We start from the raw sequence: 14,200 nt of genomic DNA on the forward strand, positions 1-14,200 counted from the left end.
ACGATATCTTAAAAACTGAGGGACTAGTTCGTATATATACAGACAGACGGACAGACAGACAGACGGACAGACAGACAGACATGGCTAAATCGACTCAGCTCAAGATACTGATCATTTATATATATACTTTTTTTGACGATTCCTAATCGGTGTTACAAACTTCGTGACAAACTTAATTCTTTTATGAAAATATACAACTTGACTGCAAAAAGTCTTCATATACATTTGCCTTATGCAAATTACAGCAAACACCTTCGCCTTCGAAATTAATCACCGGAAATTGGCAAAAAAGCTACGAGACAGCTGTGATGTTTAAGTTGCCAGCAAGAAGAGGAAGAAGCTTGAGTGTGTAGTTTTATATATGCTTATACAATGAGGATGCAGAAATAAATGTCACTTCTACAAAGTAAACATCAATAAATTTCACAGTTAACACTAATTCAACAATAATAATAATAACAGGACCCATAAGACGGCAAATGAGACTAATGACGCAATAACGTTAACTAATAATCACAAAAGACCATTAAATGGATGACTATGTGTTTATAATTCAGGAAAATGGTAAAGTAGTACCCAGCTTGAAACAAGTTGTCATCGTTATTGAAGAACGAATATTAGGTATACCTACTATTTACTTTATCAATATAGATATGTACTTTGTAGAATTATAAACATATGTATATATTCTAGCCTAAGCACATTTCTACTAAAGCTCAGAATACTGCTTAGTTATGCCACAGCTTCAACTCTGCTGAACTTGGAAAAATCCTCAAACTACCGTTAACTCTTTTTATATACGTCACAGCCCTGTTGCTTATCACATACTTTCTTTCACGTTTTTTGCCCGGCACGTTGCTTGCAACATTGGCAGTCGGTGATATGGGTTTAATGTTTTATGGAGCAATAAAACGGCTCGACAAGACTTGTACAGCGCGCCACCGCCGCCGTTGCGCTATTCGAATCGGCTCAAGCACGTTCCAGCTTTTGCCGGTCGTCACTCTTGTACTCGCTTATCCTTGTTTCTCCTCTCTTACCTCAACCTCGTCAACCTCGTGTTTTGCATGCGAAATGGCATCAACGTGGCTGACTTACTGACTGACAACGAACGACAAAAATCAATTATATAAAAGCAAAAACCAACAACAGCTCTATTAGTTTAAGCAACATCCAAAAACAACAAAAGCAACCACTAAAGCCCAACGTAGCGCAATAAATGTAAGGGTAATGACGCGATAACGGTATAAATAAAAACCAGTAAGACCCGTTAAGTTACTATACAAAAGGTTGCTATACAAAACTATGTGAGCGTGTAGTGGGGAGAAACGCTGAATATATTTTTGTTCGCCATTGGTAGGGTATATTTATAATTTTTTAGTTATTTTAGGTTGAAAAAAATGTTTTAAAATTATTTGTTCGAGACTTTTTAATTAATAACTCTACTTTTCTGTACTCATTTCCATTTCGTATTTTTATGCTATTTTTAGATGACAATTTTCATTGAGAATGCATCGGTCGCGAAACGCCTGAACGCCAGTCAAGCTTTCGATGATACTTGGAATACCGCCTCCGATTTGGAGAATGAACTAGAAGTGAGTGAATATAATTACTACTTGTATTGTAAACATATCATATAATTGAAGAAGTAGCCTGATAAGTGTCGTAGAATGGTGTGGCAGAATCAAAAGAAAAAAACCATCGAGTGCATTTAACAATTTTTCACTTAACTCATTCACCTACTAGGTCACTAGTTTGAAACTTATACACTCATTGACTTTTTAAGAGACGAGAAATCTATTCCTGAACAGATGGATCTCACTTAAACTAAACAGGCTGGCCTAAAATATTTGTAGGAGGTCCTTTAAGCCTAAACATACATACATCTCCCTCCTCTGAGTCGGTTTATATAATAATTATATAATTGACATTTGATTTTTTTGACCAAGCACAAAATATAGAGTTTGTACAGAAAGTAATAGACTGAGTCGATTTAAAAAACTTTCAAAATAAAGTCTACCTACGTCGATGCAGCGCTGCCAACGCGATTTCCAAGCATTGAAGGCGTCACGGAAGGTGTTCTCCGGAATACCCTTGAGAGCCGAGGTGCATGATTATTGGATTCCCTCTGTCATTTTAAAATGCTTGCCTTTCATCGGCCTTTTCAGGCAAGAAAACAAAAAAAGTCCAGGAGGGCCAAATATGGGCGGTGCGACGGCTGCAGATGCATTGGGATTCCGGCCGTGCTTAGGTAGCTGTTCTCAAGAAAGGCGGTGTGAGCCGGGATGTTGTCGTGGTACAACTTCCGATCTGCTGTCTGACCCGATTGACACTTCGTTTGGGTCTCTTGAGGACTTTCACGTAAAATTTGGCGTTGACGGTTTGTCCAGAAGGAACAAACTCCTGGTGGACGATGCCCTCCAAAAAGGCCTGGTGCCACCAAAACACACCACTTCTTGCTAAAGCAACATATGGTTAAGCCTGTTTGATCATGTCAAACATCTCAGACGCGGATTTACCAAGTTTCACACAGAACTTAATCGTGTACCTCTGCTCTAAAGAACGCTGCATTTTCGATTTACACCACTCACAGAAACACGTCGCTCGAAAATGTTTGTGCTGGCTCTTCAGGTGCTCAGAGACAACTGACCAGCCGGTCATTCGTTAGCTAGGAGCGCCCTCTACCGAATTCAGTCGGTGCGCGCACCCTCCGAAGTACGGTCGCGGCAGTCAAACTCCTTATAGAAAGATGTAAATTCCCAAAACTTGGCACCTGAGCGCGTTTCCTATTTTTATCAAGAATAAAAAAATTATTTCCAAATTGTCATTGAACATTTTCAGACAATGAGCTCTCGGACCGTGTTTCGGCCAACAAAAAATTCCCAAAAAATCAACCAAACATTAATAAAGGTAGAAGCACAAATTATATATGCTAACATTTAGGTGGGCTAAACTTAACGCTTTCGTGGTGAAGAGTACGATATATTATCAGCTTCTATCCTTAGAAAATATTTTCCCTTAAATTTCATATTCGAAACATTCAGATACGTGCTCTCGAAGCACCGCTGCCACGCCATTTCAAATAGTCCTAGTATTAAATTTATGTATTTATGTAGTTGAGGAAGCCTATTTGCTAGCGCTTCCGCATTTATGTATTTTTGTTTTCTTTGTTTTTCGCTTTTGCTTTTTGCTGTTGTCTCTTCTCCCTTATTAACTTAGTGCATGTTGCAGCAAAAGCGTGCCAAAAGCAGCAGCAGCAGCTCATCATCGTCGGGCAGCAAAGATGGCCAATGGTCCGGCTGGTCGGAATGGTCGACCTGTTCACGTACCTGCGATGGCGGCATTATGCAACAAATACGCCGCTGTTACAACACAAATGGCTGCAAGGGCGAAACCATACGCTATCGCATCTGCAACATGCAGCCATGCCCCGAGCTGCAAGACTTTCGGGCGCATCAGTGTGCCGCATACAACGATGTGCCCTACGACGGTACACTCTACACGTGGACGCCGCACTACGACTATGTGGAGCCATGCGCGCTAACATGCAGGTGAGTGTTCTAATGAAATAAAAAACAAATATATGTATGTATGTAGTATATGTAACACACATACGCTCTCCATGCAACAAACCTTTAGTGTTGTCATAGCCTTCGTCCGATAAGTGCAACTGCCAGGACCCGCCATTCAGTCCGTTTTTGTGTTTAGTGATGATTTTTTCTTTCTATTTCTGCCTCGCGCCGGAATCGAATGTCAGTTACTCGAAATTTATGCTTACGTGTGCCACGCTAAATTCGTGAAAATTTGTAAATACCTTTGTGTCTAGTAGAAGCGTACACAATTCACCGCATCCACAAAAGCAAACCCAATTTATGGCATTCACTTGAACCGTAGATCAAATTTAGATGCTCCCCGTTAAGGGATGGTATTGGTTACAGCGAATTGTTCGCGGTTATCATTTGGTGTGTTGACCTTTTGAACCGGCTTCGGGTTTCCGTTTTGATTTAATGCAAAAGTTTGTTTACAGATTGGTTTAGGAAATATATACGAATAAGAAAGTTTGAGTCAGAAAGTTGAAAAATGCAAACACATCTGTCAAATCTACAGTAATTCAGATGTGATGGAGGAGTGGACCCACCTGATGATCTAGGTCTATTATTCAAATTAAAGGGAAAACTATCAATGCCTTATTATTTGATGCTAAAGTCCTAGATGCGCTATCGGACGTTCTACGTTACGTTCTGTCGGATTTGAGACCTGTTCGTGCTGGCGTGCCTCAAGGCAAACCTTCCAGAGGTCAACTCTGACTCCACAATGACGGCACCCTATGCTGGTGAACTGCACTGCTAGCATTTACTGCTTCCAGAAATCTGCAGATCCAATTGAATTCTTTGGATAATTGATAAGAGGTGCACTTGGGAAGACAGGTTCGCCGATGATATGACTACCGAGATATTTTGACCTTAGGCTTTTGAAAGCTAGACAATGGAGGATTACTTAAAGGTGTTCACCTAACCCTGCTCCATACAACTTTGACAGTTATAGTAAGCCTAATACCTTTAACTCGAGTTTGTGCCAGGTGTCTTCGAAACAATTCTTCATAGTATATTTTCATATATTTTTCCACAGCTTTTAATGACTTTCTTATTAGCCAACAAAGTCACAACACATCTGTCCCTACTGTTATTCAATTTAATTTAATATTAAAATTTCAGAGGCCGTCCCGCTCATTTACATTTGGGCGACAGCGCATCATCCGAAGTTGTTGAGGATCCCGAACACTATGATGATCATGTGATCGTACAACTGTCGGCGAGCGTACAAGACGGCACACGCTGTCGAACGGGCAGTCTCGATATGTGCATACAGGGTAAATGCCAGGTGAGTGAGAATTAATAAAAATTCTAAGATTTATCTTTGTGAAGTCAGTTAATGCAAAAAAGTTATTCAATTATCGCTGCGTGCAATATTATGAAAGTTTAAATGAAAAACCAATTTCGGCATCAAGTGAAATGTGAAGCGTTTGAGTAATTTGGAGAACGCAAATCGATTGACTCTTATTGCTAGGGTAACTAAAATTATTGACAGCGACAACGGTAACGATAATGGACACGAACAAAACATGATGGCGTGTTTTTTATAATTTCAAGCCAAATTCTTTGTGATATGATATCAATATTTGGTTTTGTAGTGCTCGCCTTTTTTTAATTTCACGTTATTTTTTTACTTTTTTGGCTGTGCTGCTCTTACATTGTCAATAAAAAGGCTACACAATTTTCAAAAAGCTATAGCTTCCCGCAACTGCATTATAACAAGCATACAATTTTATTGACATTTAAATCCAAGTTGTGTGGTAACACGACAAGAGGCTTCTATTGACTAAAGTTACGAGCGTTGAAATCATTTTATTGTTAGTGTTTAAGAATTTTTATTTTCAATCTACTTTTGTTGTTGTTATTGCTTTTATTTTGCTGTTTGTTCTACTTTTATTTAGTTTCTATATGTTTTCTATCCACGTTCGTACATACTCGTTTGTGTCTGGTAAACTTACTCACGCTCCACTGAACTCATAAGGGTGACTAGTACAGACTAATAAACAGACATAAAGGAGACTAGCAAGGCTCATAAAATAAATCTTTCTAATATTTCGCATTGTTGTAAAGGAATACTAGCATGAGTTCGTAGGCAAACAAATAAATCATTCGTAGCCACAAAAGCCCCAACTCCACGAATGAAGCTCTGTCTGGCAGTCAACATTACATACAAAACCAACCAACCACTAAGCATTCATTTATTTGTTCTCCCCAGCAAATGTAAGGTGTATGTGAAATATGTGTTCCTGGAGTGTCTTTTGAATGGCAATAAAGCACTTTAAGGGGCCTTTCGTGAGATTTCATATTTACTGCCACATATTTCTTCGCACATCACATTGTTGACGAAAAACGAAACAAAATAAAATAAAAGTATTATTATAATATATATATAATATATATGTTCCTTTGCAATTTTACATAATGTTTATCATGTTCAGTTGAGCTGAATTATGATATTATTGTTGCATGATTTTATCTTAGATGTTTCCTGTTTAGATCTTGCTAAGTAGTCTTGCCTCTTTTATAATAATTATATCCGAGATTTTTTGGCTATGTTTGCAGTAAAAATTAGTATATTATCAGTCTTGGCTACCGAGTAAGGATGCTAGAAAGAGTATCATCTTATTATCGGCACAACATATTTATTTATTCTTCCTCGATTCCAAGCCATTGAGTGATCAGTGATACGACTTTTTCAGCCCACCCCAAAAAAACGTTTTAGAATTTGTAAAAATTACCAGAAGTCACACAGAGCCAATAAGGTGAATACGGTAGTTGCGGCACGACATTGATTGAAAATTTAGTGAAAAACTCACGAAGAATCAATGCAGTATGCGACAGTGCATTATCGTGGTGCAAAAACCAAGAGTTGTCGGCTTATAATTTCAGCCCCTTTTTAGGAATAGCTTTGCGCCGGTTTGGCCGGTCGGAAGAAATTCAGAGTGCACTAGATCTCTCTAATCGAAGAAAACTGTCAACATAGCTTTAACTTTTGACCTGCTTGACATGATTTTTCTGGCTTCGGCTCACTTTTTCCACCAAATTTGGCCGAATGATCGTACGCTTCCGAATTGCAAGCATAGATGCAAGACTCAGCGCTATGATACGTTTCATGACATTTTCATAGTCGAAAAGCATTGCTTAACAGACGTTAACGCGACGCTGTTTTTCGAAAGAATTGAGTGATTTTGGAACCAATCGTGCTTTCACTTTTCTTCAGCTCAAATGATCTCTCTGAATGGTTTTCACAGACTCTTCCGATATTCTAACGATAACAATTAGATCTCTAACTAAAAATCGTCGATTGTCAAGCACCAATTACTCTATTTTATTGGCTTGGTAATCATCAGTTGCTGTAGATGACCGCCCTGGACTTGGATCGTCATCAACGCTTTCTCGACCATCTTCGAATAATTTATATTAATCAAAAACACTTGAACTCCCTCTGGTATCGCAAAGGACCAAAACTGGTCTATGCGTGGCTTATTGACCTATTAGATTAACCTAACCTTTCTTGAATAATTTCACTCATCGTAAAAATCGCCGAATGCACTTTTTGTACTTCAGAAAGACAAGCGTATACTAGAGACTTATGCTTACTTGACTCAGATGTCTTTGACAGCCATACCAACCTGGAAAGAAAATATTTTGGCGCTAAATCTTAATTAAAAAGTCCTGTGTAAAGACATCGTAAGTGATTTGTGAGAGCTCCAAATACTCTGTCCGAAATTGCACGTGCTCGCGCTTGAGCCATCAGGAACGATGTGCGTGGCACTAGAGATGAGGCGCACATGGGTTTGGGTTTGCTGTGAATTGAAAAGTGCCAACCATATTTTAAAAAATCTCCATTACGAGTTGTAGAGCCTGATTTCAGAATGAAATTTCCATTTGTACACGTTATAATTATATAAATAAAGTAACCAATAATTTTTTTATTTCCACCTTTACTGCTACTACTCACTTCCCATGGAAAACTTTTTGATTTGATGAGATACCTTCTCTAGTTACTTACCCTCGTATTTGTATATTCCTTACCATATTGTTCTATTCTTAAAAGTTATTGCTATCTGGAAACTCAATTATATTCTCACTCTCCTTTCAGCGCGTCGGCTGTGACTTAAAAATCGGTTCGACGAAAAAGATCGACAGCTGTGGCGTTTGTGGTGGAGACAGCAGCTCCTGTTCGCAGCCACTTTACTATTGGGAGACAGCGCCAACAACACAATGTTCGGTGACATGTGGCGGAGGTAAGTCCAAGTATAGAGGAACCAGTAAAATCAATAATATTATTACAATAAACATTCATATGTGCCGTATATATATGTACATTTGTATAATAGCTTGAATTGTGCCAAAAAGACGCCACTTACGAAAATATCAAGACAATAGAGTGTTTGCCTTACATATAAACAAATTCGAATGCATCACATTATTGGGACAACATTCGTGCGGGCTCTACCGTAGGACTTGATTTGGCACCATTCCACTGAAGAAAGTGCTAGTAACCAGAATTTTAACAAACAAATTGCACACAGCTAGCAAAATTTGTTCGCATATGGTGCTTCAGTTATTTTTAGTAACCTTGTAGCGTTGTTGTGAATATCGGTGAATAACCCGGAGTTGAAGGAAACTCCCTTAAGTGATACATTACCGTACAGCGCGTTTTGGCGTCTCGAATTCCACTCCAATATGACGCGCTCAAATCGCTCGCTAGGAGTTGGCAGTAGCGCCAATTCAGCACTCGCGTGTCGTCGTTCAGTTTGTAATCCTCAACAGCGTCATCAGCCTCACAGCCATCCCCCAACAAACGCATTGATTGCCCACCTGCTGATAAAAGTTCGAATGCAAATTTCGCATGTCAAATTTATTTCCTTTTCTTTTGTTTCATACATACGCCTTTGGGCCCGTATTCCCACTTGACATAGGTACGCACATATTTCACGTACATTTTAGCTTCTCAACTGCGTGCTCCGTGCCATTTTGACATTGTGCCGATTTGTTTTGAGTAACAAATCACTGTGACACATATTTCAAGTACGCGTTCGCTCCACTTTTATTTTGTTACGAGTTTCGCATTCTTTCGTGGAGGGAGTGCACCATACAGGCGATTCGCTGAGTAGGTATGAGGCACATACTAAGCTTTTGGTGAAATTTCCGCTCGGTGTGGAGTATGAGTGAATGTACTTGTATATTCAAATATTGGAAGTTGTGACTTATCACGTAATTTTGTTTTGACTACACTCCATATCTGCGACATAATCGAGTGAATGTGACTCATTATCATATATGCCTTCACATGGTTTCAAAATGTAACACATGATATTTACCATAAACAAATATATATAGGTTTCTAGAATTTAGGTTATGACATTGAGGATTATATTACATTATCTCAGAGAAAATTAAAACACAGAAGAAGCAAATTATTCCAAAAAGCACTAGTTAGTAGAGACCTAATAATATTTTGGACAAATTTAATGCTCTTGAGTATCTTCTAGTTGATGGTCTTGATTTCTATGCGTCGACGTATGCTCTCTTCGCATGGTTTGAAGTTGCTTTCAAAAGTGAATCAGGAAAAAACAGAGATTTAAGCGGGTATACCTGACATTTTTAACTAGCTTAATTCATTAAAATTATTCTTCTTCTTTACTGAGTCATCGTTCATGACTCTGCACCATATAGCAGGACGGAGATGAGGAGTGACTTGTAGAATTTGGTCTTCGGTCGTCGAGAGAGTACTTTATTTCTCAATTGCCTGCTCAGTCCGCAGTAGCACTAGTTGGCAAGTTTTATTCTGCGTTGGATTTCGAAGTTGACGTTGTTGTTAGGGTTGATGCTGGTCCCAAGATAGATTAAATTATCTACGACTTCGAAGTTATGACAGTCAAGAGTGATGTGGGAGCCAAGTCACGAATGCGATGACTGTTTTTTTGGTGACAGGAGATATTTCGTCTTGTCCTCGTTCACAATCAAACTCATAGGCTTCGCTTTCTTATCCAGTTTTTTTGAAAGCAGAACTAACGGCGCATTTGTTGAGGCCAATGATATCAATAATATAAGCGTACGCCAGCAGCTGTACACTCTTATAAATGATTGTTCCTTCTATATTTACCCAAATATCTGTCTGAAATTTCACTTGATATCTTCCCGATTCTGACGGATTTGTGGATTGAACAGAGCACACTTAGATTCCAAAAGTCGGGCAGGCTTTCATTCGACCATATCTGATGCATGAACCTTGTCAGTTCTTTGCCGCCGTATTTGAACAGCGCGGACGGTAATCCATCGGCCTCTGACGCTTTTTTGTTCTTTAGGTGGATAATTGGTGTTCGAACCTCATAGTCGGGCAATGGAACATCTATTCCATCGCAAATCAGCGATATGTTGAAGAACTTCGCTGTGATGCGATTGTGGCTAGACGTTCATCCACCGGGGTGAATAAATCGCATTACTAATTTACTTTACTTTTACGACGACATAAACACACTGGAAATGGGCACCTTCCCAATTTAGGGTCGGACATTCCAAGTTCATTCCATTAAAGCATAGTCCCTATTACGTTTGCTGTGGTCGTCATCAATGGCTCGCAGCGCACCTCGGGAGCAATTAGACTTCAGCGATCTCTTAAACCGCATACCTCGGAGTGTTTCTGCTTCTTCCTCTCTTTTAGCCGTGACCCCAGGCAGCATACGGGTTGGCTACGGTATCTTACACAAGGGTTACTGACGTTTCCCGGGTGCGCGGCTAGGACTTAAGAGTTGGAATTGGAATTGATTATAGTCCTACTATTGTAACTGCTTATCCAGAAGCATAACTATACTCCATTACACCCTATTCACTAAAATTACAGGTTTGAAAAATTAAGTTTAGATTGTAAATAAAAAAAATTAAAACAAGCCGGATTGCATTTTGGTTTCAGATACAATTTTTTATTTAGCGAAAGCATGTTCCAAGATAGACGACAGATATAGGCTCCAAAACCATCCAGTTGTTTAGGAAAGTTGTAGAGCAGGTACAAATATTACTAAATCCTCAAAAACAATGTACATAGTGGCAGCTAGACGGCCAGGTCAATACCGCAAATACTCAAAAGTAGTAGCTGTTTCATCACCATAATCATGATCCTACGCGGCCAACTCAAAGAGTATAATAGACCCATATATTGGTATAATTCGTTGATCTTCATAACCGATAGTCTCCATAAAATAATGTTTTCACGACTCAGTGCAATTAATATTGACTTCAGGTAGCAGAAAGCCGCGAATCGTACGTTTCCAGAACTCATTATTGACGGCGAAGCTGAACCCATCTTAACAAAAAATTCCAATTAACACACATCATAATCTTAAGTTCCAACTAATAATGCCCTCGACATAAAAACTATATGAGGAAGTAATATTTTCCCTTTAGAAATGTATCTGGAGTGTGGGGATTACATGATTATCTACTATACAAAATGCTAACTTGAACATAATTTATTCACTTAAAGACGTCCGCTCATATACTATGTATAAAAAAAAATGATTAATAGCAATCACATTCATACAGACCAAAAAAAAGTGCTACTAAATAATTCAAATATGTGATAAATGAAGTTTTCAAGTTGTTCATATTTGCTTGACAATCAAAGTATTAGGGAGTAATTAAAAATAATTACCGACTAGGCCATGAAGGCCCTTCGAAAGACAAATGTAATAGCTATATATGTACACATACATCTTTTACTATATAAATACATATGTACGTAAGCAAACATTATAAACGAAAGCTATTAAATGAAAATACCGACAACTTGTCGCAAACATTGATGAAACTTCATCATTTATTCATTTACTATTTTCAACTGTAATTGTAACAACAACTCTAAATCGATTGTAAGTCGTCTGTAATTGATTTCACCATAAAGCAAATCAATCATTTCTTCCAGCGAACTGATTGTTAGACGTCATTTATAAGCCACGTGTGCCTGGACACAAGTACCCACAATGGTCAAATAAATTTCTTCAGAAGGGGCTTAAAGGGACTTACGCACGAATATCAAATGTTTTCAAGAATACTTAATTGGTGGTGATTAAAGGAAGAAAGACCGGGTGCTAAAGAGCTATTAAGCGGCACGCAATAAACGCAGGACTCTGAAGGGCAGAAATACTTGTAAACAAACACTCAACTAAAAGTTGAAGTAGTTAAGGAATGTAGTAACAGTTAATGAATGTGTATATAAGTACATCCATTTTATGGGTTGCCTATTTCAAGGCGCTTGTTATATTTTTGCCTGCTGCTAAAATTTACGTGAGGAGTTTTACACATATACATATGTAGGTGCATACATACAAAGGATTTTCTTTTAACAATTCTTACAAGGATGAAGAAAATATGTCATATTTTTATAAGTATGTGTTTTTATATAATATATGGTTTGTTTATAAGTACCTCCTATCACTTCTTACAATTTCCCTCCCCATAAATTTATGATATAATATACAGGGTCCGACACTGAAGTGTAAAGACAAAGTTCGCGCAGTTGTCGCTTTGAAATCATCATGTTTATAAATTTGCTGAATGACAGTTCGCAGTATTGTTCATAAGTGTACAAAAGCGTTTTGCCAAAAGTGAACGCAACAAAAAGTGATCAGCGATGGAATTCAAACGTAATAGTGCAAAATTGCTTTATATTGGGGTGGAAAATCACAGCCGCAATTATTCATGCAACTCGAAAAACACTGTTTGGTGTGGTTTAACGCTGGTGGAATCAAAGTTTTTGTTTATCGCACCATCACTCGTTACAATGATACTATCGTTCGATGCTAAAAACTTTTGTTGGAAAGTGAAGAACGAACTTGAGACATGTGAAGCAGTTGCTTCGCTTGGCACAAAGCGGTCAAATTCGAACATTGTGTTTTTTGACGAAAAAATTTTTCCAAGAGCAATTCTCAAAACGATGGACCCGTATACTTGACAGACCGTTCATACGATTTAATCTAAGTCATCGGTTGTACACCAGGAGGCAGCATCCGCCACACATAATGGTTTGGGCCGCTGTTACCTCAGATGGGAAGACAATTGTTTTCATCGAGTCTGGTGTCAAAGTAAATGCGACATATTATCGGAAAAGTGTTCTGAAGGCTACTTTGAAGCCGTGGTCAAACAAAAATTTCGGTCGCAAACCATGGACGTTTCAACAAGACTCAGCACCGTCTCACAAAGCGCGAGTGAACCAAAAATGGCTGAAAAAAAAACGGTCCGAACTTCATTACGACCACACAATGACTCTCGAATTCGCCAGATGCGAATCCAATGGATTATTCTCTCTGGGCCATTTTAGAGAGCAATGTCCAAAATAAAAAGTACACTAGTCTCGAGATGCTGAAGAAAGCCATTGTCCGTGATAGTAATGCTTTAAATACCGGCAAGTCACATTCGGTACACCTTGCGATTATCTTTTTGACCGTCTCAAGGCCATAGAAGGGTCAAAAGGCTGGTCATATCGAGCAAAAGTCAAATTGGCCTGAATTAATGATTATTTTCACACATTTTGTACTTTGAAAACATAAATAAAAAAATAATTTTCGGCAGAACGAATTTATGGCTTTTGTAACCTTGGTAACAGCTTGATGTGTAATAGCGGCAAACACCGTATATATATATTGTGTTAACTGGGAAAGAAGATTCAAGGTAAACATAGAAAAAGATTGTATGGCTCGAAAATTGGAGGGTGGAGTTGGTGCAGGAATGTACTGTCCAGAGTTAGGCAAAAGGCAGCCTTTTAAGTTTCCGGACCACAGCAGTATATTTCAAGCTGACATCTTTGCTATTAAAAAAGCCGCGAAGCTGGCGTCTAATGCACTTGCAGGCAATTCCAGAGTCAACATCTACGTAAGCAGCCACGGAGCAATCAAGACAGTAACCTCGTAACGCATTTCGGTTGGAAGTGCTTTGGGAAGCAGGGCAGCAGTGGAAGGAGTTGACAGAAGAAATGAAGTTGCTACTTCTACTGGGTGCCAGGTGACAAAGATATCGAAGGCAATGAAATAGTGGACGAGAATGGTGTACGGCTAACACCCAAAAATTTGATCAACATTATGAAACCCATGCATTGTCTATTCGACCATCTGGACAGAAGCATAATAAATAAAATCAAAACCCAATGGAACGAGCTATCTGGGTGCAAACCTGCATTAGTCATGTGCAAACCAGTAGATCAGAAGTACACAAAATTCCTGTTGGCACTCGATAGAAGAGATTGTAGGAACATGATCGGAATACTAACTGGTTGCTGTCTGGTAGCAGCATATATCTGCAGAATGGGGCTGACAGATCGAGAAGACGCAGGAAATTTCTGTTACAAGGCACCAGGGAAACAGTGACGCATCTCTTGTGCACTTGTCCCGCATTGACAAGACAATCGATAGTGAAGCCGCAGAGTATGTTAAAATTCGCGTCAAGCGCAGGCATTCTTAAGGAAGGACTTCTCATGGAAGTAGTAACTGAACTCCATCTGGTATAGCAAAGGACCAAAACTGGTCTATGCGCGGCTCATTGGCCAACCAGACTAACCTAACACAACCTTTATATATACGTATATATCCTTACAACTACTTGACAATCAACAT

At 38.9% G+C, this 14,200-nt stretch overlaps 1 protein-coding gene across 1 annotated transcript in view; it reads left to right on the top strand.

Annotated features, from left to right (window-relative positions):
• Positions 1-14,200, top strand: part of LOC126752930 (protein madd-4) — a 121,150-nt gene that overhangs the window by 43,840 nt on the left and 63,110 nt on the right. Inside the window, 4 exon segments of the mRNA XM_050463975.1 lie at positions 1,488-1,592; positions 3,217-3,548; positions 4,713-4,878; positions 7,693-7,837. Coding sequence (XP_050319932.1) covers positions 1,488-1,592; positions 3,217-3,548; positions 4,713-4,878; positions 7,693-7,837 — 748 coding nt within the window.

Source organism: Bactrocera neohumeralis, chromosome 3 (assembly GCF_024586455.1).
Source record: "Bactrocera neohumeralis isolate Rockhampton chromosome 3, APGP_CSIRO_Bneo_wtdbg2-racon-allhic-juicebox.fasta_v2, whole genome shotgun sequence".
Classification (NCBI taxonomy): Eukaryota; Metazoa; Arthropoda; class Insecta; order Diptera; family Tephritidae; genus Bactrocera; species Bactrocera neohumeralis.